The sequence below is a fragment of the Amphibalanus amphitrite genome, unplaced genomic scaffold (assembly GCF_019059575.1).
Source record: "Amphibalanus amphitrite isolate SeventyFive unplaced genomic scaffold, NRLGWU_Aamphi_draft 001197F_arrow, whole genome shotgun sequence".
Lineage (NCBI taxonomy): Eukaryota > Metazoa > Arthropoda > Thecostraca > Balanomorpha > Balanidae > Amphibalanus > Amphibalanus amphitrite.
In genome coordinates, this window is record NW_024882691.1 from 155,367 (window position 1) to 181,111 (window position 25,745).

At 50.4% G+C, this 25,745-nt stretch overlaps 2 protein-coding genes across 2 annotated transcripts in view; one reads left to right on the forward strand and one right to left on the reverse strand.

The window, feature by feature from the left end:
• Nucleotides 1-6,409: 6,409 nt before the first annotated feature.
• On the reverse strand, nt 6,410-12,249 carry LOC122371035 (protein RFT1 homolog). Its single transcript, XM_043347081.1, has 9 exons — nt 12,224-12,249; nt 11,413-11,498; nt 10,973-11,089; nt 10,302-10,491; nt 9,779-10,006; nt 9,185-9,424; nt 8,154-8,404; nt 7,772-7,900; nt 6,410-7,390 (listed from the first exon to the last, which is right to left on the reverse strand). The coding sequence occupies exons 4-9, from the start codon at nt 10,371-10,373 to the stop codon at nt 7,117-7,119; spliced, it is 1,194 nt and encodes a 397-aa protein (XP_043203016.1). The 5' UTR covers nt 10,374-10,491; nt 10,973-11,089; nt 11,413-11,498; nt 12,224-12,249; the 3' UTR covers nt 6,410-7,116.
• Nucleotides 12,250-12,668: 419 nt separating this feature from the next.
• LOC122371040 (synaptotagmin-1-like) overlaps nt 12,669-25,745 on the forward strand; it is a 35,689-nt gene continuing 22,612 nt past the window's right edge. The window contains exon 1 of the mRNA XM_043347084.1: nt 12,669-12,727. The gene's annotated coding sequence lies outside the window, so the exon portion shown is untranslated. The remainder of the gene's footprint in view (nt 12,728-25,745) is intronic.

A 25,745-nucleotide genomic window follows, 5' to 3' on the forward strand; every position in this document is an offset into this window, starting at 1 on the left:
ATGGTTTGATGCACACCATTTTATGACCGACACGTTCAGGTACACGCCCGTGGGCTAACCGCAGGTTGTTTCTTCATTGACAAACACTATTCGTTAGAATTGTGTTTTTTTATTGAAAAACAACCGGAGCGGTCCTTCTCCGGGCTATGTTTTGCAAAGTTGGCCTGAGATTGGGGCAACTTGACGGGGGCCTAAACGTGCATTGCGATTTTCGTAAAAAGTTCAGTGTATGGGCTCCCGGAGGCGATCTACCTGATGGCACCGGTCGCTACTCGCTTAAAACCTCGTGGCACGTGGCACGTGCGTTTCAATTTTCGCCCATGTTAAGTCAATGGGGTTTTGGACACTTTTTGCGCAATCGCGAATAGCGGAAAAAATCGCCGATCAAGGTATGGTTTGATGCACACCATTTTATGACCGACACGTTCAGGTACACGCCCGTGGGCGCCGTATACCCGTCAGAATTCGTTAACTTGAGTTGCACGAGTTTGAAGTTGAACTTTTTTTGCTCCCCATGTTAAGTCAATGGACGTTTTTGCAGAGACATTTTCATTCGTTCATTGCACAAAATTATATGATACGATTTTGTTTAAACTTTCAGGACCTGTTGAGAAACGACCATAGAACATGTTGTTATGCTTCGTTATGAAATATAATGGCCCGTTTTGGGGTAATCGGCACGTGCATTTTCCCATAGGGTTAACATGGGAAAAAATTAAAATGCGATTTGCGAAAAATTTCGTCAATTATATTTGCTGATATTTTTAGGGTCGAATCTCGGGCTGGCACCCCAACTGACGGTGGTAATTACTTAAAATATAAGTGACAAAATTTCGGGTAATCGTCACAAACAGTTACCCCATGTTGAGCCTATGGCGAATTCGAAAAATTATTTTCAAATCGATTTTGCAAAAAAATTCCACGTTAGATTTTGAAAATGTTCCAATATGTTGTGCCCCGGGGTGTCGGCTACCACATGGTATGGGCCAGATATGGGGCGATTGAAAAGCACGTGCCACGTGCAAACGTGTTTGATGGGGGAACCTCGTGGAAAATCCGACATTGGCCTACTCGGGGTCCTATGGCGTGGAAACGACTTCAACTAGCGACACCAAATCAGTGCAGCCGGTGAGCAGATGAGTCCAGCTTGTCGCAATAGTGGTCACGTGTCGCACGTGCTATTGCACGTGCCGTGGCACGGGGTCAATTTTGGTGCTTAAATATACTAGCATTGTGAAATGCAAGGAGTGGGGGAAATAGCCGTCAGGCCGTCAGTTTTTATGATAGGGTCGATCTGAAAATGGGTTTAGGCACAGAATGAAGGGGGATACAAAACTGCTATCTCGGATTTTTTGTAAAATGAAAAATTTAAAATTCTGGGGAAATTATATATTCGGAAGGTGAAATTTCCCTAAATTTTCCCGTTTTTCGAGTTTAGCCGTCCACTGTTCAGAGACGGTGACACCGGCCGGGGTCATCTTTTACATGCTGATGGCCACGTCGATGGGTCATCACGTGGCGTAAACGGTGAAGCTATCAGAGGTCCGGCACGTGCCACGTGGCCACGTGTTTGAGTCGCGTACCTCCCAGATTATCGTGTGTTTGCCGATTTGTGGCCTTATAGCACGAAAACAGCACAAGCCAGGAACACTGAAATGGTGCAATCAGTGAGGGGACAAGTCCTGCTTACACCACCAGTAGTCACGTGGCACACGTGCGAAGGTGGGCACCTTCGTGGCGGAGATACGTCATAGCGAAATATTAAATATGCGTAACTTTGTCAAATATGGTCCGATTGGACTAGATTTTGGTGGATGGATGCATTATTAATTAACAAGGACAACTGCACCGCGTTTGCCGCAATGCGCCACATTTGCCACAATGCGCCATTTTCGCCGCAAGTCGATAAGTGTCCATAACTTTGTCGGACATGGTCCGATTAGGATGCGATTTGGCGTTATGATGCATGCTCTAACGACAATAACAATGCACCGCGTTTGCCGCAATGCACCACCTTTGTCCAATGCGCCATTTATGCCGCAAAACGGAATACGTCCACAACTTTGCCAAATATGGTCCGATTAGGATATTATTTGGCGGAGGGATGCATGCTAAAACGAGAAGCAAAGAGGCGCCTCGTTTGCCGAGATGTGCTACGTTTGTCGCAACTCGCAAGGCGCCATTTTCGCCGCACGTCGCACAATCCTCCACGTGACACGTGTCAGCAAGAGTTGGTCGCCACATTTTGAAAGAGTTGGTCGCCGTCGAGCATGCTACCCATGACGAGAGAAGACAGAATATATTCAATTTGAAAGTCCAAGGTCATTAGTGGACTTTCCAAAGTCAGTTTAGGTAATCACCTAAAATCGGGACCTTTTGGGAACTTCGTAAAGTGAGGGTATTGCGAGTTATTTCGGGGTGCTGATCACGAATTTCATGTTAGTTTTGATGATCAAAGGCAATGTCTTCATGCATTTACGACAGGTCGGGTCGGGTCAGGTCAGGTCAACCAGTAGGCGTCCTGCCGGCCATCCATAGAAGGTGTCACCTGTCACTGCAGCTTCGTAACATGTTACGAAGGCACCAGCACTATTTCGTAAATGTTCAAATGGTTGTTAAATTCGAAATCAGCTCCAAAAACTAACTCAGACAGCTGTTTCGGTTGGCTGTCACAGCCCGCAGGAGGCGGCTGCTGCAGGCTGCTGGAAAGAGGACCGGTGCTGTGTCGATCAGGGTGGTGCACTGGACTGACGGCATCCTGATCCGAGCCAAGGAATGTTAAACTCAAATGGTCTGCTCAGGGTTCTTGGCTGACAAGCGGAAGACAGCTGGCGCTGAAGGCTCCTCCGATCGGCTCGAAGGAGGACATCAATGCGCCAGGGGCTCAGCCAGGGAAAAAATTTGGAGGGGGCTTGAATTGATGAGGGCGCCAATTTTGGCTCAGTGGGGCGCCAATTTCGAAATCCTTTCTGTGAATAAACGCTTTATGATTAAAACATGTATAGGGTGAAGTCGTATAAGAGTACGCACTTAGTGGATTTCTTGCTCCCATTTGTTTAATATTTGAAGGAAAGAAATCGCAAATAGGGAATATTAAAGTTCATTGAATTAGCCATCAACCCATGGGGCAACGATCCTTCAGCGTAAATGGAAGTGGTCTAAAACTGACATTTTCTGAACCGTTGCACTTGCGTACTCTTACCATATGGGGTGTGTAAGAGTACGCACGCCAGGCGGGTGGAGTGCGCAAGCATATGAACACACACCTATGCAGCTTGCACTGTCCAAATGCTTAACTTCAAACTCAGAAGGCATTTAAGTTAATTCTAGTATCCAAAAAGAAAAACATAAAATAAATCTTTCAAGTCTATAAATCAGGAAATAATCATGTCGTGTGTTTCTTAAAAAAAATGCACGATCAAAAAGGAGAATAACTCGTATTTGGAAGAATTTCGGGTACGCATCTGCATCACAGTGCTCCATTGATGATATACCTACAAAACAAACGTCATTGAGCGAAAGATTGATAATTCTATATTTCTGTATATTCGATTTAATGTATAATTCTGCGTACTCTTACCCTCCTGAACAGTGCGTCCTCTTACCGTACATGCAATTCGCGCACAAAACAACCCCGAAACGTTGTGCAAAACTTCGCATACAGAATATTGCACTGTACAGTATTTCCCCAGATAACCTCACAAGTTTCCCACAACAATCACGGAAATGTACCTTATCTCAACTGCCAAGTATCAAAATTATTGTACCATATCATAATAATATCATAACGCTCGAAAATAATATTCATCGCCTTAAACTCAACAGCGTCGCCGCTCAACGCCCACGTTCCGTTGGTGACATGCACGTACTGGCGGCTTCATGTCACTTCATGAACTCGACAAACCCGCGTTGCTAAGCAACCGAAACAGCTGATGCGTACTCTTATCGCCCGCGTACTCTTACTCGCCCTTACCCTATTTGTATGCAAATGCCTGAACATTCACAAACACTTTCCATCGCGATCATCATCACTGCAAAGGTGCGACCCTGATGAGCTGCTGATCATCCGGGCTGCGCTGCAGGAGCTGGACTCCTGAGCGGGAGTCCGACCAATGCGGATCGGCTCTCCGTAGGCAGGTGGGGGAGGCCAGCATCGCCGCCAGTTCAGCTCTACTGCAGCAGACCACGCCCGCCAGCAACATCGTCTCCAGCTCGCGGCCATCTCATTGCAGCTGGAGTAGCGCTTCACCTCATCTGTTCTTGGTGCCAGACTTGGCCGATCCGTCGGTACACATGGGAGTAAACAAAGGAACTAAAAAGGGAACTGACGTGCCCGTTTCGCTTTTTCAAAGGGACCCTCCTATCAGACACGTGCATGGGTCCGAGCGATGGATATATGATCTTTGTGGACCTCGAAGGAAACTGCAGGTTAGGATCTTACGGTCCCACCGGATTCAGCGTGAAAAATTTAATCTGAATCTATGATCTCATAGGATCTGACGATAAACCAAGAACTTTGATCTATGATCTGAGTGGATCCTTCCATGCACAGCATTTGAAACCAGGGTTTCCAAGTGTTTCTATGTCAAGTGCCACAAAATTGTGGATATGACGTGCAATCACATAGAAGCTCTAAAACTGAACGTTTGTGACTTGCAAGTTGCAACGAGTGATTTGCTGGGATTTCTGAGTTGACAAAAGTAGGTAAATGAGGATCTATGATCTCACTGGATCTCAAGCAAAAATTAGACTCGGGTCTGTCATCCCTACGCATCTCTCGACAAGCTTAACCCTCGCCGGCACAGGCCATTTTGCGTCCTTCGACGGCACAAGGGGGTTAAGGGGGTAGGTACGACCCCCTCGCGTTTGGCCCCTGATCTAGCTAGAGCTTCGCAGAAAAGACGAGCGTGCTGCCCGCGGCTGCCGGTAGAGTGCGGGCTGCCTACTTGCGGGGGGCCGTCGTGGCACCGGCCCCGGTGGACTGGGCGAGCAGTGAGTTGGGGACCTCTGCGCTGTCTGGTGCTCTACATAGTTTGTATTGCGCTCGCTTGATATGGCTTGAGTCAATATAGAGTGAACTGATTGAGCTGAGCAAGTCTTTACATTGTTATTGACCACATTTGAACGCATTTTAACCGTTATTTGAACGACAATCACTAGTTCCTCAGCGCCACGGTTGGAATAGGCTGCAGGCTGCAGCGGCGCTCGGCCCCGGCGTGCCGGTGGAGGGTGGGTGGAGCCGGGCGGCTGACGTCACCCAAGTATGACGCACACAGTACACAGATCTATGCTGCAGGGACCCGAACGGCCATATGGGCTCGTCTGCTTTTACCGGGGGGGGGGGGGGGGGGTCCTGGAATCTGGACCGATTTGGTCCTCACTCTTGTTGCCTGTTGGCCCGCCCAGAGTAATCTATCACCGAAAAACGGCAACGATCCTCGGTCTCCGGTATCGAATTGTGCAGAAATTATTAAAATCGGTCGAACTTTTTCGGAGCATTGGCATGTCTGCTCTTCTCATCTGCTTGTGGAATACTCGCACGGTATTGCAGACCTTGTTTGTGATTTCTGTTGGGGATAAAAATATGCACACTTCAAAAGTGTTTACAAAAAGCTTCAAATGAATCATTATTGAAACGCGTATATATCTTTCCCGAGCGAAAAAAGCAAACATTCCAATTTTTTGGCGCTTTTGTTTCAATTTTGGTGGCTCTGTTCGAAGGCCCATACAGATGGTGTTTGCGCAAAATTTCTAACGGAAAATCACCGACTATTTAGTGTCGACAGCTGCATATTAACTTTTTGAACACGCCTCCATCACTGCTTGTTTATTGGCTCTCTGGCATTGGGCTGTGTTGCTGTATATACCGTGTGTTGCTGGGTGATTGTGATAATATTTTGATGATTAACCTTTTTATTCAGCGGTAGAGAATTCTGAAAATCCCTGGGGGTGCTACAAACCCCTAATTATCCACCCCTGTTTTTTATTTTAAGTTCCATCCAGTACCAGTATGAGTGTTTTTGGCGATGGAAGGTAGGTGAAACATTTCATTATTGTAATTTTAATCTTTTGAGACCTGAATTTCAACATTCTCTTGAGAGCCTGAGAGCATTCATGCCAAGGTTTCTGAGTCTGTTTCATGATAAAGAGACAATATTTATGATGGAGTCAACTTGTGGGTCAAGTCGGCAGAACTTGATGAGTATGACATCACCTCTACACCTGTCGCCTCCTGTATTGTAGTGATGGCAGGTTCAATGCTGAGTCTCAGAATAATAGCCAGCGAGCGTATACTGTTGTTTTGTATTTCTATGCCCGATCGGCCCTAATATGTAATGTCTTGCATTTCTAAATATTGAACTGTAATGAATGAGACGCTGTAATGAGGTACTGTAATGAAAAGACTGCCTCAGACTGCAAGGTTCTATTTAACCAAATATGACTGCATGTCTGCTACAGAATGAAACACTGACAAACACTGACACTGACATCAGGCACTGACAAAGTGAATGCACAAGAACGATAAGGACTTCTGGACTTCAGAGCAGGAGATGCACCCTACGCTCAGGAACGCCGCTGTCACCACATATAGCATACAGCACCCGGTCGTGCCCATCATTATTCTACAAGCCCTACCAGACGCTAACCGGCCACGATTTTACCGCCCTCTACGAAAAGCAGTCATCTCACTTTGCAAGCGACCTCCACAACGATAGAGGAATCGACAACTGGCAATCCGGCCTGATCGCGTCTCTCCGGTCTTACCACTTTGGCTGTGCAGTGGTGGTAAACGGTAATAGGATTCCGCGATTACCATAAGCTCCAGGGAGGTGCCATCCCCACACCTCCTCTGCCGTCCCCTGCATCGCCATCGTCCATCACAAATGGCTATAATTAGGATCTGAATGCCAAAATTCATCGGTAGGAAGTTGCTTTCAAGCACTGTCCAGCTCTCAAATGGGCGATAGCCACAACGCCCCCTGCAGTCGCACCAGTCTTAAAATTGATAGATCCACTCTACTGACAGGCACGGTGTATATTCAACCCAAAATGCACATAAATATCACAACAAAACAACCCCTATTCCCTGCGTGACCATGTGAGTAGCACTCCCCCCTAGCTGCGCTTCAGTTTATCCCCGACCCGCTCCCTGACCGCCTGGAGGAGGCGGGGCTCGCTGTACACCGCCGCGGCCACCACGGCGGCCCCACAGAGCGCGCCCACAGCCACATGGGCGGCGGCGGAGCTGGGGTACAGCCAGCTCTCGGAGCCGGCTGCCAGCAGGCCGGCGGTCACCAGCGCGGCAGCCACGGCGGGCGGCGGGCGGAGACCGAGCAGCGGCGGCACGGACACCGCCGGCTCCAGCGGCAGACCGGCCACGAACCGGTAACTGGCGACACAAGGGGCGGGGACAGGGTGAGAGAGGTACGGGACACTGCATCAAGCGCCAGCAACACACTGGACGGGGCGAGCGGGCAGCAGCAGCAGAAAATGGGACGAAGACATGATGGTTGAGAGTGGCACGGGACACTGTATCGGGAACCAGCAGCATACGGGGAGGGGACGGGATGAGAATTGAGAGGGGTACAGGACACTATTGGGGACAGCAGACATTCGTATCAGTCGATGGACGGGTGAAGTAACGAGATCCAAGTATATCGAGATCGGCGAATAAAGCGTGATATTGACTATCCATGACAGATTGGATAATGATGTAAATAATTAGACCAATTAGGACAAATCAAATCTATTCAAAAACACAAAAACTCACCAAACGTATATCCTGGTCAGCATATTGACGCAGTTGGCGAGGATAAATCCAACCCCGCCGAATAGCCTAGTAAAGATCCCTGTCGAGATGACGAATATCACAGATAGCAGCACCATCTTCCGGTTATACCTGAAACACCGGAAAACGCCACAACACCTGTCAAAGCGCCCGATAGTAACGTTCCTAGCTTCACTTTATCGACACGACTGGCCAGCCTTTCCACTTCGCCTTTAGCCGCAAAAGGCAGTCTAACAACAACAAAAACCAACATGAGAACGTCATTTCCTAATCCGCTCAGCCTCTACCGACTAATTTACCTCACTGCTTACTAAGCCACCGACCATTTCCCGACTGCTTTCCATAAACCCTCCACGGCACTTACCCATTGATCTGTTCCTGGCGCATCACCGCGAACGTGTAGCACTCCAGCACTCCGTTCACCGCCAGTAGGAGCACGTAGGCGCACTGGGCGCGCAGCAGACTGACGGCCGGACCGGCGGTCAGCAGGGCGCCTCCGTACAGCCGCAGCAGCAGGTGGGAGTAGCTCCAGCCGAACGTGACGGCAACCAGACCGAGCAGGCTCATGGCGCGCAGCAGGTCGTGCAGAACCCGGCCCGCCGCGGCAGGCACCGGCTGCAGGGAGAGGGGGTAGGGTCTAGTGGTGCCAATTTCATGAAATTTCCATTCCAATTCCGATCCAATTCCAAGAAATTGCCAAGTAAATTTCCAATTTTGTCCAAAGCGGGGGCTATTCCAATTTTTAACGATTTTTGCATTTTTTGCGTAAATTTTAAAAGTGTTTAAAAGCGTTTTAAAGGCCTCCGTTTTAAAATTTTAAATTTTAAAGGCCTTGTGTTCCGATTAATTTCCAAAAAATGTTAAGAATTCCGTCCAAATTCCAAATTGGAATTGGACAAAAATTGGAATTCCAAGAAAAGAAATTCCGATTGGCACCAATAGTAGGGTCAGACTCATAGCGCGGAGTAGGTCGTGTAGCACCCGGCCCGCCACCGCAGACACCGGCTGGAGGGGGAGGGAGCTGTCAGGCACCGGCTGGAAGAGAGGTGCCAAACTGTCCCCTTCCAGTGACTGGCGAGAAGGGGAGAGATGGCCAGAAGGATAGAAGCTGGGCAACAAAACAAACTGAATGACAAAAAAGACACCAAGATGAAGATCACAACGACTGGCAGTAAGGACTTATAGCGGAGATGAAGAGTAGCTACGAGTATAATTGGCTAATATCAGAGGAGTGTGTGCTTACAGCTTTTTCGGCGCCTCACCGGGCATCGACACACTGTGGTCAACGTTACTGATATTTTCACCAAATGCCACTACTCCTCAGTAAAAAAACAAACAAACAAAAAACTAACATCAAACACCTCCTACCACACAATCAGCCACGTTGCCACCTACCTTTCCCCGTTCCACTGTGCGCGAGAAGTAGACGTAGGCGTTCTCCTCGACTGGCTGAAAGAGGAAGCGGGCCGCCAGGCTGCCCAGGTTGGCCACCACGTCGTACAGGCCCTGCTCGGAGAAGTCGAGCAGGTGGAAGGCGGTCATCAGGTAGCGCTCGCCCTCCGTCAGCAACTGCTTCAGAAGGCCTTGTTTGAAGAAGCTCCAGGTGAGGGCCAGCTGGTCACGGTCCAGCGCCGGCTGACGGGGAGGGGAGGAGAGGTATTACTGATCAGTGAAGAGAGATGGCAGCAAGGGTCACATCGCCACCGTCGCGACAGGAAATGTTAGAGGCAGACGCGGTTGCTGGGAAAACGTGGCAGCACAACTTTGGCTCTATTTCTGAGGATACTCGATCCAGCGCTGCCGAGAGCTGTCTGTAACACAGGTAGGTCTTAATACCGTTTGACTGCAATCTAAGAGGCCTTAGACCTAAAGTTCTAGCTAAATGAAACGAAGAATGCGACGACTTGGCCAAAAGAAACCACTATGACCGCGAAAACGCTTGACTTCATTTGAAACCCCGCCCCTTTACAAATAGTTCACTGGCCTCACCTGTCCCGGCACCAGTCTGGGTCCCAGCTCGCTCGCCGACTTCACCGGTAGACAGTTATCCGGTGAGCGGACGTGCCAGAGCAGGGTGCCGTAATAGATGACCACGAGGAGAGCGGAGCTGACCGCGTGGCCCACACAGTAGGCCCAGATGGCGTGGGACGGGTACAGGGCGATCAGCCAGGCTTTGAGCGCCACCCGACTGCACAGACTGACCATGTCGGCTACCACCTTGGGAGAGAGGGAGAGCGGGTGGGTGAGAGAGTGGTGAGAGGAGATGGGGAGGGGCGAGAAGACGATAAGAGAGTCAGAGATAATCCACATATGCCAGCAAGGTAGGGAGAATACAGTACTTCAACGCGGTGTGAACGATCGACGATCCGCAAACGACTGTCACAGCAGGCGATTTGAGCTTCGGATATAATTTCACTGATATAGCAGAGTCATCGGGGAACCGACGCGCCTCAAATATTTTCCCCTGACACCCTGTTCCTCTCCTCTGCGTCACCCCACCGCCGTCATTCACCTTCAATTTGACAAAGAGCATGGCCTGCGCCAGGATGACCAGCGGCTGGGCGGCCGTCTCCAGTACGACCATGGCCGCGGTGACCCACACGCCCAGACGGTACTCTGAGGTCACCTCGGGCGCCGGCTGGCTGAGCGCGTGCAGCCAGAGGCCGGCCAGCGCCGCCGACACCGCCGCTGACACGGGCACGCTAACAGGGGAGCGGGGCGTCAGTCAGAGGCAATTACAACACTGCTCTTTTGTAATACACTCAATTCACTGGCAATAAAACATTACATACTTATGTGCCTATGACGATCCCACATCTGAAGAAATAAACGTCATTTATCGAGGCAATGACCTTTTAAACCCACTACTACTCAACAGAACTGTGCCGATTAGCTGCTACCCATTGACTGCCTCCACAGTCCACATTCCACAACAACACCTGTTTTTGAAGTAGGTACCTATATCGACAGTTCCCAGCAAGCACATCCTAAGTGTCAAATTTTTGAAATTGAGATTTCTATACCATTCGACTCAGCTCGTCGAGCTGAGTCGAATGGTATGAAAATCACAGTTTCGAAAATTTGACACTTGGGATGTTCTTGCTGGGAACTGCCGATATGCAGCTTCTCCCAACAGCTGTGACCATTTCGAGTTAAACTGATGTCCGGACCGGAGCGATGTACCTGAGCCACACCAAGTTGATGGCCTGGCGCCACTTGCTGCTCTCTGTCACGCCCAGCGCCGCCCGACGGAAAGCCTCCACACTGACAAAGGTGGCAGTCGAGTAGAGTAGAGCCGGCCTGGGAAGCAGACTAGGGCTTCAGAACTTTGAACAGAATTGATTTACCTACTTTAAAACTACACTTAAAAGAACTGAATGTCAGTCAAAAGGAACAGGTAATTCGGTTCATGCTTATGAAGATAACCGTATATTACTTCATTTTATACAATAACTAGAAAATAAGAACAAACTCTGTTCAACTAGAAACATATGAAAAATTAGCATTTTTCTTATGGAGTACACACTACAGTTCTGGTGAGAAAATAGCATATGTTCTACTTAGGAACTCAGACATTGGATGCATCACTGATGCATGAAAGGAAAAAAGTAAAGGGTGCATACCTGACATTGATGATGCCCAGGACATCAGATGTAACATACCGGAGAATGACTGCATTTATGATGAATGTGAACACTCGGTAGGTTATCTGAAAGACATTTGATAGGTATAGCTTCAGCATCAATATGTGCAACACAGACCATGCTATTCTCGGCCCTGTTTCACCGGTGATAGCAGCACGCTGCTATCACACGTGTCAAATTGGGCTTCCATGGAAACATCAGCAAACCATGACGCCGTCAATCTGTGTGATGTCATCAAATATTGCTGCCAACAGCTTCACGGCCGCGCGATCAAACACATAGCATTCAACGAAACAGCAACTCTGTTCCAAACACAGCTCACGGATTACACGAAACGACATTAGTGTGACCTCATCACATTACGTCAGCTCGCGCAATTTGATAGTAGCATGCTGCTATCAACTGTGAAACAGGGCCCTGGTCTCTGCAGCATATAGGTACTTCATTGGTGGAAAATCCCAGGGGGTGCTACAAACCCCTAATTATCCACCCCTGTTTTTTATTTTAAGTTCCATCCAGTACCAGTATGAGTGTTTATGGCTTGGAAGGTAGGTGAAACATTTCATTATTGTAATTTTAATCTTTTGAGACCTGAATTTCAACATTCTCTTGAGAGCCTGAGAGCATTCATGCCAAGGTTTCTGAGTCTGTTTCATGATAAAGAGACAATATTTATAATGGAGTCAACGTGTGGGTCTCTACCGCTGAATAAAAAGGTTAATCATCAAAATATTATCACAATCACCCACCAACACACGGTATATACTGATACAGCAACACAGCCCAATACCACAGACACAGCCAATAAACAAGCAGTGATGGAGGCGTGTTCAAAAAGTTAATATGCAGCTGTCGACACTAAATAGTCGGTGATTTTCCGTTGGAAATTTTGCGCAAACACCATCTGTATGAGCCTTCGAACAGAACCACCACAATTGAAACAAAAGCGCCAAAAAACTGGAATGTTTGTTTTTTTCGCTCGGGAAAGATATATACGCTATTGAAACATATGCGCCAAGTTGTAGCTCCTATCTATATCAATGACTTAAATAATAACATAATTATTTGCAATCATAGCTTTCACTGATAATATGTCAAGGATTTTTTTTTTATTTCGCGCCATTTTATTAATAAGATGATAAAATTAAAGAAGTTATACAAACAAATAAGGGTCTGTCGCTCCAGTTTGCAGTTCAACATTTGAATAATAAAAAGTACACTTGTTCCCGCAGTAAAGTAATCGTTCCCGGCGTTCCCGCCACTTCTAACGGCCTGCTTCGGCATGAGATAGAAGGTAGGTGGTTGACATTTTATTCGGATAGATATTTAGTGGAAATTTGACATTATGAAGTGTATATATACTGCCAAAATTAATGTTATTGGTTGTGGAAAATATGGATAGTGTTGTTTTTCGCTTTTCTCCCATGCTGGAGCTATTTATGGCTAGAAGTTTATGATGCGGCAATTCCGACGCATATATAACGCGCTTGAAGCTGAAATTTGAAAATAATCATTTTCCTGCCTACATGCTGGATGCTGACGTAAAATGCTGAGATAAAGCAATTAGGGTAGTTTCATAGTGGGTGTTTCAGGTGCTGCCATATAAATTATAATTCAAATTATAAGGCTAGGTACCTACCTACTCATTCTTGAGACTGCTCTTGTTTTCTAGGATCACTGGATTGTGTGAAGGATTGAGGATGTTGATGTAAAATGCTGAGATAAAGAATTTAAGTTACTCATGGCATGTCCACCTGTTCTGTCATATTTTTGGGAAAGGGCTCTAGGCTCGTAATTTTTGTAAGGCATTTGGTATCAGGGCAGACGGCATGGGCTGCCATTTGTGATATGTTGGTTGAAGGTTCTAAAAAGTAGGCTGTAGGTAGCAGGTAAGTTTTGGTTAGATTTGTTTTCTTGGTAGTGTTTCACCGGTGGTAGCAGCATGCCGCTATTCCATTTTGCGAGCTGATGTCACACTTATGGTAGTGTTGGAGCAATGGGCTTGTTGATGTCTCTATGGAAACCCAATTTGACGTGTGTAATCATAATAGCAGCGTGCTGCTATCAACGGTGAAACACCACCCTTTTGGTTTGGTTAGAAAGATGCAATTCCGTGCATATGGTAGCTTGCGCCATGTCTGCGTTACCAGCACGCAGTGGACTTTTGTGTAAATATCTCAAGAGTTGGTGAGTAGCAATTTATACCAAATAAACACATCAGTTGGGCAAACTAGACTTTTGGAATCAAAATATGGAGGCATCAATAATTTGATTCTGGTGGGAGGAGCCATGACCAAAAATGGGCATGGAATCAATTTTTTGATTCATTTGGGTACACTTTTGACTTCAAATGTATCGTTACGGTTGAAAAAAGGCCCATGATGGTGAGATTTTTCTTGAAAAAGGTAGAAAAATGTGGTAGGTTTGCAAAAAGTGTTACCTTAAAACTAAGAATTGTCCCTTTGGCTTTGTGAGTGGGAAAAAGACAGAGCCACTGTCCATCACGTTAAAGCTGTTTTGAGGAAATCACACTGTATGTTATTTTTGCATCAAGAATTGCATACTAAACAATCAGTATTTGTGTAAAATGGCAAAATGAAATTTTCAAACCCCTGATTATCATTGTTGTAGTGCTTTTATATTTATTATGTGGTTTTTACCTGTTTTAAAAATTGTGAATTGTTGTCAAATGTAGTGAAGGTAAAGTACAACAATGCTATAGGTATCTGTTGTGGTGCTGAGGATACCACTAATGAGAATAATAGCAAGATAAATGCTGTATTCCTGCAAGTCATTGTTGCCTATCTGTTAACATTACCTGTGAATTAAAATAATGATTAGCCAGCTGATGGGGAATCAATATTATGATTATCTCTTTAAAGTGAATCAATTCCTTGATTGCCTTTCACTACCTATATAATTCAAATTGTTATGATAGGAGCAATATTATTTTGCTTAGGAGATAGTTCCAGCATTTCTGTTCAAGATCAGGCATGCTCCTTCTTGAAACACTTATTTTTATGTGATTGGTACCTAAGTTAGAAATGGTCTGCATTTATGCCCAAATCTGGTCATAAGGAATCAATCTTTTGATGCATCCATATTTTGATTCCAAAGGTCTAGTTTGCCCAACTGACATTAAGTTTCCTATTCATCTGCAGCGCAAACAGCATAGATAATGTGATACCATAGGTTGCTGGTTGTGGGTTGTAGAAAGTAGTATGTAGGTCAGGTTTGGTTAAGTTTGCTTTAAGATATGACTTGAGTGTCATGATTAAAAAACTTTTCCTCAGGACTATATGTAATTAATGTTTATGTTTTTCGGAGTTGTTCAAGAGGATAAGTACAAATATTACATTTATTCAGATATTTCGGTACTCGTTGTGGTACCTTCATCGGTGAAAAATCTGAATAAATGTAATATTTCTACTTATCCTCTTGAACAACTCCGAAAAACATAAACATTAATTAAGTTTGCTTTGTTTTACAGGGTGATTTTTTTTTACTTGTTAAAAAGTAATGAGGTCTAGTGGCGTTAAAATGCAAATATATATTGCAAAATTATATACCAGGATGACGGGCATTCTGGGACATTTTGATTTCATGCAGACACGATGTGAAGGAACGACCATCGTGTATTTTACTTGTGCTTGAAGTTACCCCCTCTCTCACCGACACGAATCAGCCCGCCTGAGCACGTGATGAACAGCACCATGGACTCCCATACTCATAAGGCGGACTGGAAAGGTTCCTATCACCCATTTTTAGCTCTGCCAGATATTTCCAATGTTTTCTTGTTATATCTGCCATAGCTGGGTCCAAAAACTAGAAGTATAGGGAGAGCAGGTCGAGGATTTTGATACTGGCGGCTCTGGTGGTGTCTGATTCGCTGTTTTTCTTTCTCCCTGAAGACTGATTGTTCAGAGGCTGCACATACTCCAGATGGACCGTTTGAAGGTTATTTATGACTACAAGGTTGTTTGTGCATTATTTAACGTCTTTCTGAATTAAATCTCCTTGATGATCGTATGCTTCGAACTGCCTCAATGCTTCAAAATCATCGTTTTGTGTCGTTCCTTACTGAACGGCAGTGGACCATCGTGCCCGATTGGTGGGACATATTCAGGCCCCATTGGGGCTGAGGCCGTCGGTTTAAAAGGGGCAAATCATGACACCATACAAAATGTCCGAGATTTATCTATCACGTGCAGCATATTTACGTCTGGGCAACGAGTTGCGGGGAAAAGTGACGATTTTGTTGCAGTTTTAGGAGCCGGTGATTAGGCTGGATTTTTGGGTTACTTTTTCGTTCCGATTCATGTATTTCGTAGTGTTTGGCTTTTGAATATTTTAGTTCTTTCCGATAAATATTACTTGCCTTACAACTTTTGTAAAAACGTTTTATTTTTTATAAGCCGACGTTCAGAGTCCTAAAAATACATCAGCACTACAATCATTGTAAACAAACAAATGGAGAGCACCACTTGGCTCTGTTCCAAGGCCATTTTTTAGTTTATCTGGTGGTTTTCTTACTCTTGTACACCCGTTCTTACCACGGGTGTAAATGTCTCCACCCGTGTCCCTTCCCGGATGTCGCCCCACAAGAATGTATCTTTCAGTGGTCCTAACCTAACATCTGATGGGATGTTTCCTTTTCCAGGCCTGTCCTGTCCTGTCTGCCGAGCAGTTCTGAGAAGTACACGGCCACACACAACTGCCAACTTCCTCTTGTTGTTTGCGCCTGTTGCGCCAGTTTGTAATTCTTTTTTCCTGTACGCATCTTGATTTTTGTTTAAACATCTTCTTGCTTGTATCTGCATTGGTTCGCAGATCAGTTAGCCAGTTGGCCTTTTGTTGTGGTTGTATTTCTACACACACAAACACACACACACAAAAACATGGCTGGAAGCACCTATGCGGAGGTAGTTAAAACGGGAGGTGGGTCCCAAAGCCAAAGCATCATCAGCATGCCCATGGACGGGGACTGCATGTTCCATGCAATTTCGCGCGGCGTCGGAGGTGGGGTCATCGACGCGGAAATGTTGCGTTTCATGGTAGTGACGTACATGTGGGCTAACCGCGCAGACTTTGAGGGGTTCATCGTAGGAGATTTTGAAGAGTACCTGTATAGAAGGGTGATTCCAAGGGCAGAGTGGGGCGCCGAGCCGGAGCTGACAGCGGCGGCTGCCGTCGTGAGGCGCCGCATCGTCGTCTGGCGGAATGGGCAGGTTATGCAGCGCCATGGGAACCCCGACCACCCCGAAATTCACGTGCGGTACACGGGAGTAATTGATGGTGGTCATTATGACCTGTATGCTGTGTCGCCTAGGGCATCATCCCCCCAGCCTTCCCAGGTGACCCGCGAAACGCAGGTCAAGAAACCCCCCACCGATAGCGCCCAGACCCCCGCAGTGTCCGCCTCGCGCCGTCCCAAATGCCCAAAGATGGGTAAGACGATGCGTGGTAGGGGCAAGAGAACGTTCGCTTCCCATAAGGCGGCGTTCGATCTCGTGCTAGGTAGTGTAGGTATCAGTCAGTCGGTCCCGGCTCCATCTGAGGCTATCGTCTCTTCCCCTGTAGTTTCCACCTCAGCGGTCCCAGACAAAATTGTCGGCGAAGTGTCGAGCTCAGTGCCGACGCTGCCGTCTGCACACAGTGCAAAGTCACCCTTGTCAGTGGACGAACCAGTAGGTAATACCGTAGTCGGCTCCGAGGCTCAGAAGCCGGCTGATGAGCCGTGGGTGGAGGTTGGTAGGGCTAAGCGCGGTCGTGGCAGTGGTGGGATGGTTGAAAACGGGTTTTCTCCCAATCGTGCTGTAACTGTAGATATTCTTGAAGACGGCGCCCCGCAGATCCAGTTTCCCCCGCGGTTAGTAGTGATTCAGCCGGAATCGAGCGGTGTATGCAGGCCCGCGGCTAGGGGAAGGGCCCGTGGAGTCTTCGGGGGTCGCGGTAGGGGAAACAGAGGTAGGAAACCATTCACGCATCTCTTCGGACGTTCAATCAACGTCGAGGATGTCTGTGTAGAAGCGCAACCAGCCTCTGAGGGTGCAGACGTGCCAGTGATCGTCTCCGAAACCATTCCGGTCGTTCCACTGGGTACAGATCATGGGGAAAATGAGGACGCAGCAAAAAGCTGTGAGGAGTGTGACACCGTAGTCAGCGCAACTGCCAAAAAGGCACGCGCTGGGCGTCCTAAGAAACGGCGCCCAAAACCGCCACCATCAAAAAGTGTAGTCCCAATGGAACTGGATGTAGCAGCCACAATGGAACCAGCTCCTGAGGACACCGTTCAGTCGGTTGTAGCGCTTGAAACTGACTCTTCAGAGAAAGGACAGTCGGAATCTCATGCTACAGGAGGAAACGTTCAGCGTCGTGGCGGTCGCCCAAAGAAAGGTAAGACTGTTTTCCCACGCTGGAAAAAGGACATCACCACGGACGCTGGCGTGTCTCAGGCTATCGAGACAGTTGGTGAGGAATATGATCAACTATCCACTGAACCAGTAAAAAGTTCATGCAATGCACCAGGACTTCAGTCGCCATTGGCTGGTGATGTCACTGGCCGTAATGTCCAAGGATGCATTCAATATCCGGCCAGCTACATGCAGTCGACTTCAGACATCGAGGGGGTTTCCACGCTGACTCGTGCCATGCTGGATGACTTCGTGGATAAGTCTCCGCATAGTGTTGTCATAGACAGTGTATCGACCGATCTCAGCTCACCATCAGGCACCAATTTGGTCGGTCCTTGGCCATACCGAGACAGCAATAAAGTCGCTGTGACGTACCTTATTGGTGATCATGGGGAAAAACGTCAGATTAGCCTAAGCAACCTAAGACAGCGTGGCTTTAGTACTACGTTACGAAACGGCCCATTCCGTTACAACTCTTACTCGTGGCTCCGATTCAAGGACTTGTTGAAAAAGTCTGGTCAAAAAGTGGCCGCCGTTCTAGAGGACGAAGACCTGTTCCACGAAACGCTTCGCCTTGTAGATCGCTTCTACTCCAAACATCCACGTCGAGCGGAGGAGGAAGGTCTTCAGCCTCGCCGGGGTCCGCAGACTTGGGAGGACCGTCATAACCTCCTTCAGCTCTACTATTACGGTAAGGGCTGGTATAAATTTTACCGTTCCTCTACCCTCCGTGAGATATTCATATCCAGACACGGCTCTGATCGCTGGGACGAGTTTCAGGCCGATCCCTGGTCGCAGACACTTTCAGACGAGCATTTCGAGCAGCTGCTATTGGATATCCATAATAAGTTGCGCGACAACCACTCAAGGTACACTCATCTGCTGGACCGCTACGCCGGACCTCAGTGTCACGAAGATCGCGGCAACGCCACTCGCGTTCAGTACAACGTTATGTTCGTCACTCGTTCCGCCACGTCTGGTAGGCGTCAACAGCGCAGGCCGGTGGCGCAGGCGCCGCCTCAACGCACTGCAGCCCCTGCCGCCGATGACACCAGTGCTCTCACGTCGTTCTTCCTCCGATCATGCACTGAGTGCGGCACGCTGCGCGTTCTTGATGCCAGAGCTGCGTCCAAGTATCCACTAGGTCATTACACCTATGCCGGCGATCAGCGCAGAGTTCGTTTCACTTGTGACCGGCTGGTCGGCATCACGTGTGACACTCCTCCAGACTTTGTCACCTGCACGGCGGAAGAGAAACCGTCCACCTGGGTGGCCATGGGCGCTCGGACGGCGGGAGACGCGTTACCGCCACCGGCAATGCAGCTTCGCTCATTACGTGTGCTGGACGCGTCTGATCATACAGAGGAGACTGAGGTTCTGGCCAGCTATCATTACCGTGGTGATGACAGAGCTGCTGAATGGACTGGTCGTCGTGCCGTACTGACCCGAACGTCAAACAGTGGCGTCGTCAAACTGGGCACGCAGGCGAAGCGCAGACGCTTCCGTCCTATTTCCAGCAGTCAGTTCACAGCCGGCCGTTTCACCGTGGACAGTCCGCGCGAGGCAAAATGCTGCCAGGCGTGGCACGATCCACTCGACACGGATTCTGAGGATCCGTCGTCCGAGCTTGAGTTCTCCAACTTACAGGTACTACGTGACATCCATGCCTTGTACAATTCGCTTCGCCGTGTGCGTTGCGTCAAGTGCAACCAGCAAACGCCCGGATTGCCGTATCCAGGCTATCAGATCCAGGTGCCTGAGCATGGCCGATTGGTTAATTTGCCGCCGGATAGCGTTGTTTCTGACGCCATATCGCGCTCGTCGCTGCTGCGTGCGGGCGGGCGTTGTACGGTGACGCTAGACCCCAAATTCAGGGGTGCCAACGGCACAGTTTTCACTGACCGGGTCGTGACCGGCGTTTGTACAGCATGTTCATCAGCATATGAGGTTGACGCCAACAACAACATTGTACCTCGGCCGCTGGTGTCGGACATAAATCAATTACGTCCCGATCCGAATGACGTCGGCGACTTTGTCGGCGGCGCCGAGCGGCCCGTCGACTCCCAGCCAGCGCTGAGCGCATCGGTTGCAAACAACAGTGCTCCAGAGGACGACAGTGACGAGCCAGAGCCGACGGATATGAGCCTGTTCTCGGCAGAAAATCTGGTAGCCACTGATGTATACTCAGATGAGGCGTATAATCAGTTTGTTAAGTCATGGACACCCGCTGAGACAATGGTGCTGCGGCCAGTGCATCTGGTTGTCAGCGTGCTGCGTTTGCGTGCCAACCAGGTTCCGTTCTGCAAGCACGGCACCATTTCCTATCCGCTGAAGGATGCCTGCCGGGCGCGGAATTTACCATGGTATGATTTTGAAAGGCTGCCATTCGTTGTGCTGGTGCAGAGCAGACGAGACGGCACGTCTGCCGAGGCCATGGTAAACATGCAGACCATACTGAGGGCCAAACACTTTATGGAACGCACCATGGAGTGTAAATACAACCCACGGCAGACGCGTCCATTCTATCGCTTTGTCGGCGAACAATGGATGCCGTTTTCAAACGAAAACCTTGCAGCTCTGCAGCGGCGGCTGTCCGAGCCGGACCGGCCGAGCACGCCTGCCGGTCTTTGTGTCGTACTGGCCAGCGACATTCACGCCCGTGCAGACAAGGTGTTGCGGTTTAACGAGTTCTGCAATTGGCTAGAGTCTGGCTTCACCATGGCCGACGAGCTTTGGAAAAGCTTCCGGCTGTCGCGCAGCGGTGAGGGTGCCGACACCACAGAGGCTGGCCAGGATGACTTATGGGAGGTCATTGAGAACTTTGTGGTGGGTCAAGCTGTCGACGCGGCTGCCGACCGCCACAACGGAGGGCAGCACGAGCGAGGCACAGATGACGACGACGAATCGGATGCCGATGAAATCGACGTCACCATGCGTCACGTTCTCAACTGTGCCGTTGCTAACGGCTGGCTGCTGCCCGCCCCCGTCGACGGAGACAATGTTGACTCGACCGGCGAGCCGAGTAGCGTGCTGTTACGCTGTTGTGAAGAGCTGGAGATGCTTGGCCGCGAGTTCGGCAACGATGAGGGCGTCCGCGCTGGCGGCATTTCTGCTGGTGCCGTCTGCGGGCCGCAGAGTGAACGTCCCGAAGACATTCGCCGGCAGGGTATCGCGCGTTCTGCGCTCCTTCACATACCGATGCCGGGAGTCGACCGGGAAAATCCGCTGCCCGAGTCGACACCCGGCTACATGCAGATGGCTTTCCCAGAGGTGTTCCGCTCCGGTGACGCCGATCCGTACCAGGACCGTAAGGTCAGCATTCGTCAGCCAGTCACCTCCTGGCGACAGAACTGGCTTCACTGGATGTCGCGTCAGCCCGAGGCGGAAGGCAACGTTGACCTTCAGTTCGTTGTCAGCAACCAGCTGAGTCGTGATAAGACCGGCCAGGAGGCCAATGTTGCCATCAGAATGACCGACTTTCCAGACGGTTTGCCAACCAAGGAGCAACTGGAAAACGACCCGGCGCTGTGCAAAAGGCTTGCTCAGTCGCTGCTTTGTCTACGCTCAAAACTGGAGGATTCTGACGCTTACTGGCGAGTGCAAAAGCAGGACGCCATCGGCATCGCTCGCTACCTTGAGAGCCCGCCGCCGTGGCGGTCTAATGCAATCCCCATGGAGGTTTACCTGTGGCAGACACGAGCCGTTCCCTACAATCATCATCCGGCTATTCATCGGCTGTGTGACAACGCTGCCGTGAATGAGGCGCTCAGTGACGAGCGCTATCTCCATGCACGGCTAGCCAATACGCTGCGGCATCCCGGCATCGTGGCGTGGATGTCGGCGCTGATTGGTGAGCTGGACACGTTGGCACTATCTGTGGCACGACACTCTGCAACATACTTCCTGGTGCGCTCTGAGTGGGGTGCTAACGCCAACCCACACATTCACCGTCACGTGATCAGTGAATCGTTCTCACGATTCTTACACCAGCTTCAGACCTCTCTGAAGAACAAGGTGGCAGAGATCGAAAGAGATTTGCGGGTGGAAGACCCCACTTTGGAGAGCGATGATTCTCGCGTCACTCTTGAGACGCGCGTCAGCGCGGCCTGGCGTGACTGTCAACAAGAGTATGTCAGGCACATCGGTCGCTGCTACACCAACTGGAATGCCGGCCTCACAAAAGACGGCGAGCGCACCTTTGACTTTGCCTACGATCGCAAAACAACCGTTTGCCGTGCTAGCATGGCCGTCCAGCTGGACGACGCGCTGTCAACCGGCGACTTTGCCGCCATTGACGAGCTCTATGTGCGCGTCATCAACGGCACGCTTCGACACACGGGCCACAGCGGACGCGGAGACGCGCCGTCTGCCAAAGACGGGTGTGCCGTGCGGCGACCGGTCGTGGACAAGGCGGCAACCGAGGCGGCCCGTTCGGCAGATGGACGTGCCAAGCAGGTAAAAAAAGAGGTGATTGTGTGCAAGAGACGCATGCCACGGCATCTCCGCACCGAGCCGGCTGTGGTGATAGATGCACACGATCCTCGCATATATCAGTTCGAGACGGCCTCAAACGACAAATGGCTAGGTAGTCATGACCCGTTCACCATCCTGCACGTCCTCAACAACGTCGACGACAAGGCAGTGGTGCCCGCTTGGCTCACCCGTACGCCGCGTGTCGAGTGGAAAAGCTCGCCCACGGACAGCGGTGGCTACACATTTAACGTTCTGCTCGCTCAGTCCCGCGGCGACGGTAGCGTCGAGTACGCGCTCAAGTACACCATGAAGCCGGTGGCTCCGATCAGGACCACCGGCGACATGCTGTTGTCGGCAATGGAGCGCCGTGAGGCGAGCGATAACGTGGATATCGGTGTCGTACAGAAAATGTACAACCAGGCGGCGGCATCCATGTGTCAGTCCATCTTTCAGGCAGTGCACAAAAACTGGCAGCTGCCGCTGCTGCAGAAGAATTTGGACGTAAGGAGATTCAGTATGAGCGGCTGCCGCGTGGTGAAACCGGCCAATGCCGCTGACAATCCGGTGTACGTGTATGCCGACTCGGTGGAGCGCTTCAACGCGCGGCTGGGCGTGAACATTCGTCATGGCAATATTCCTCTGACCGATATTCAGCGCAAAATGTCAGTCTACGAGTTTTACGACACGTTCACGTCCACTGAGAAAACAATAGATGGTCAGCGCGTATTCCAGATAAGTCGTCGCCAGTCTTCATGGTGTGGTGTGCTGAAAACAGTCATGTTGGCACCACATCATGGCATATCAAAGGCAAATCCCTCCAGAGTCAATTTCTGGAAGTATGCTCGCGACATCGTGCTGTGGTGTCAGCCGTGCCTGACATCGCAAGAGCTGATGCCGCCACTAGATTGTCTCACTGACTGCGCCATAGCCGCTCACTGGAGAGCCATGTACGAGCAGCTGATGGCATCTGACATACACAAGCCTGTGTGGGTCACTCGGTATTACGAAGACCACAAACGCCGAGCGGCGGCAGCCACAGGCGAGGACGTGTCTGACGAATCGGACAGCGACGATGACGACGACGGCGACAACGCTGACGATGCTGCTGATGTTGTCGAGCCGCCTGAGGTAGAGGAAGAGCGTGAGCTGATGGCTCAGCGTGTGCGTGATCGATTCTACCAGACGGCTCTGGACGCCATGCTGGCGTGTCCTGCAGAGGACATTGACGACGCAGTGCAGCGAGCTGACAGAGCGGCGGCGAGCGTCGCAAACCCGGCCGGCTACGACTTCCAGGCGCAGTGGCTCGGCGATCGCATAGTCAATCCAGAACATGTGCGTCGCAACTATGGCCGACTGGCTAGTCTGAGCGCCGGAGACGCTGCGCATTCTGCTCCGGTGACGCCGAGTGGACGTCAGCTGGTGCTGCCGCGTCTGGTCACAGGCTATCTGAAAGAACAGCGCGAGTGGCGACGCTCCTGTCGTGAATGGAATGCCTACGATCAGGCGGTGGCCAAATGGCACCGTAATCGGTCGTCACGCATCGCCGAGCCTGTCTCGCCCCTGGTCTCCGATATTAGGGACAAACGGCCCAAGGCACTGCGTGCATTCCTGCTGGGTGATCCTGGCGCGGGCAAATCGACTACGCTGCGCTCTACCGTGCACGAGTTGAACGAGCTGCTCGTCGCTGATGAGGCCGACTGGACTGACGTAGTCAAACTTTCGGCGCCAACGGGCTGCGCATCGTTCCACATGGCACACGGTGCGACCACCATCCACCGTCTCTTTGCTATAAGAGTCGGTCAAGTAGGCGATGATCCGTTGCCGGCCGAGAGCCGACAGTTTGCTGCACTCTGTGAAAGGCTCGGTCCAGAGCTGGGTCTTCTCATATTCGACGAGTTCTCAATGATCCAGCGCAGGATGATGCGCTGGGTAGTAAAGCGACTCGAGGAGGCCGACATCAATTTGGACGACATCGGCGTCGTACTTGTCGGTGACCCGGCACAGATACTGCCGATCGGCGACAGTCCTGTGTGGAGTCTCCGCCAGCGAATGGACGACGGCAAAGACTGCTGCGAGGCATCGCGGCTGGGCATGCTCGCCTTCCGTGAGGTGTTTCGTATGCCGGCGCTGGAAACAGTGGACGGCTTCGCGGCGTGGAGTCACGCCGCTTCACGGGAGCCGAACACGCTCAGTGACGCTGAGCGCCGTGCGGTGGCTCGTTTCCGTGCGGCAGCACTGGACGGCGATTACGAGACCGTCTACTTAAATGAAGTGCGGCGCACTGTCCAGAACGACGAGCTAGCCGACCATTTCACAAAGGTGATCATTCCATCGTTCCGCTACGGCAGGGCGACACACGCCAGTCTGCAGTGGCTCCGCGACAATACGGCCACCGCCGAGCACATGGCTGCTGATCCACTTTGGGCTGGCGCCGTCACACTGCACGGTAACCATTGGTTCAGCGAGCTGGCCGTGAATCGTGCTACCGTCGAGTCGGACAACGCCAGGGCGCTCGTTCGCTTCGCCAACGAGCGTGACACGCCGGTAATGGCCGTGAACGCACAGCATTTACCGACGAAAAAAGCAGCTCGACTGCAAAAGGTGTCACCCAGAGAGTTCCGCAGCATACCGGCAGTGTTCTTTGCGTGCAGTGGTCTACCGCTGATGCTGTTGGAAAACGTGGCACCCAGTGTCGGTCTGTTCAATGGCGCTCACGTCGAGTTCGTCGGACCGCTGTACTTGGAGGATGACTGGCAGGTAACACTGTCCAGCTGTGAGTACCGAGAAAGAGTGCGGACCAGTGGCGTCACGCTGACCACTCCCCTCGACACACCCGCCTCGGACCGTGAGCGTATGTACCAGGTTCCCGTGGGCAGTGTCATCGTGAAGGTCAACGGTCACACCGTCGACGGCGATGAGCATCGTCTCGACGAGCTGGTCGCGGCGTCTAGCACCGTCCAGCTGGTATTTCACACGCCAAAGCACCCGCCCCATCTGCCCGAGTTCATTGTGGTGCGCGTTCCAAACTACACCGAGAATCGTGGCCCAAATATCCTCGGCATCGAAGATGCCGACGATCTGGTGCCAATACGGATGGTAAAGCGCGCCCGTGACAAGGGCAAAAACAATCGGTCGATAGGCGGCAGTGAAGAGAGTCGGACCGAGTTTCGTGTTGGACCGCCGCTGGAGGGCGGCAGCGCATTCACCGGCTTTAAAGGCCAGGGCGCCACGCTGGATCGAGTGGTGGCCAAAGTGAAAGCGTGGGTAGAGACGCCCGGCTTCTGGACGGTGGTGGTGTCGCGTGTCAGACACCCAGATCACCTGCACGTTCCCACTGACCAGTGGCCAACTGTCGAGGAGATTCAGGTTCAGCGTCTGAATCCAGACGTGCTGGAGGCCGAGATTTTCGAACGCCAAATGAAAATC

Coding starts and splice junctions, on each gene's coding strand:
- LOC122371035 (XM_043347081.1), bottom strand. CDS start 10,373: ATGGTCGTACTGGAGACGGCCGCCCAGCCGCTGGTCATCCTGGCGCAG. Junction 9,425..9,778: donor CCAGACTGGTGCCGGGACAG/GTGAGGCCAGTG, acceptor CCTCCCCGTCAG/CCGGCGCTGGACCGTGACCA. Junction 8,405..9,184: donor GCACAGTGGAACGGGGAAAG/GTAGGTGGCAAC, acceptor CTCTCCCTGCAG/CCGGTGCCTGCCGCGGCGGG.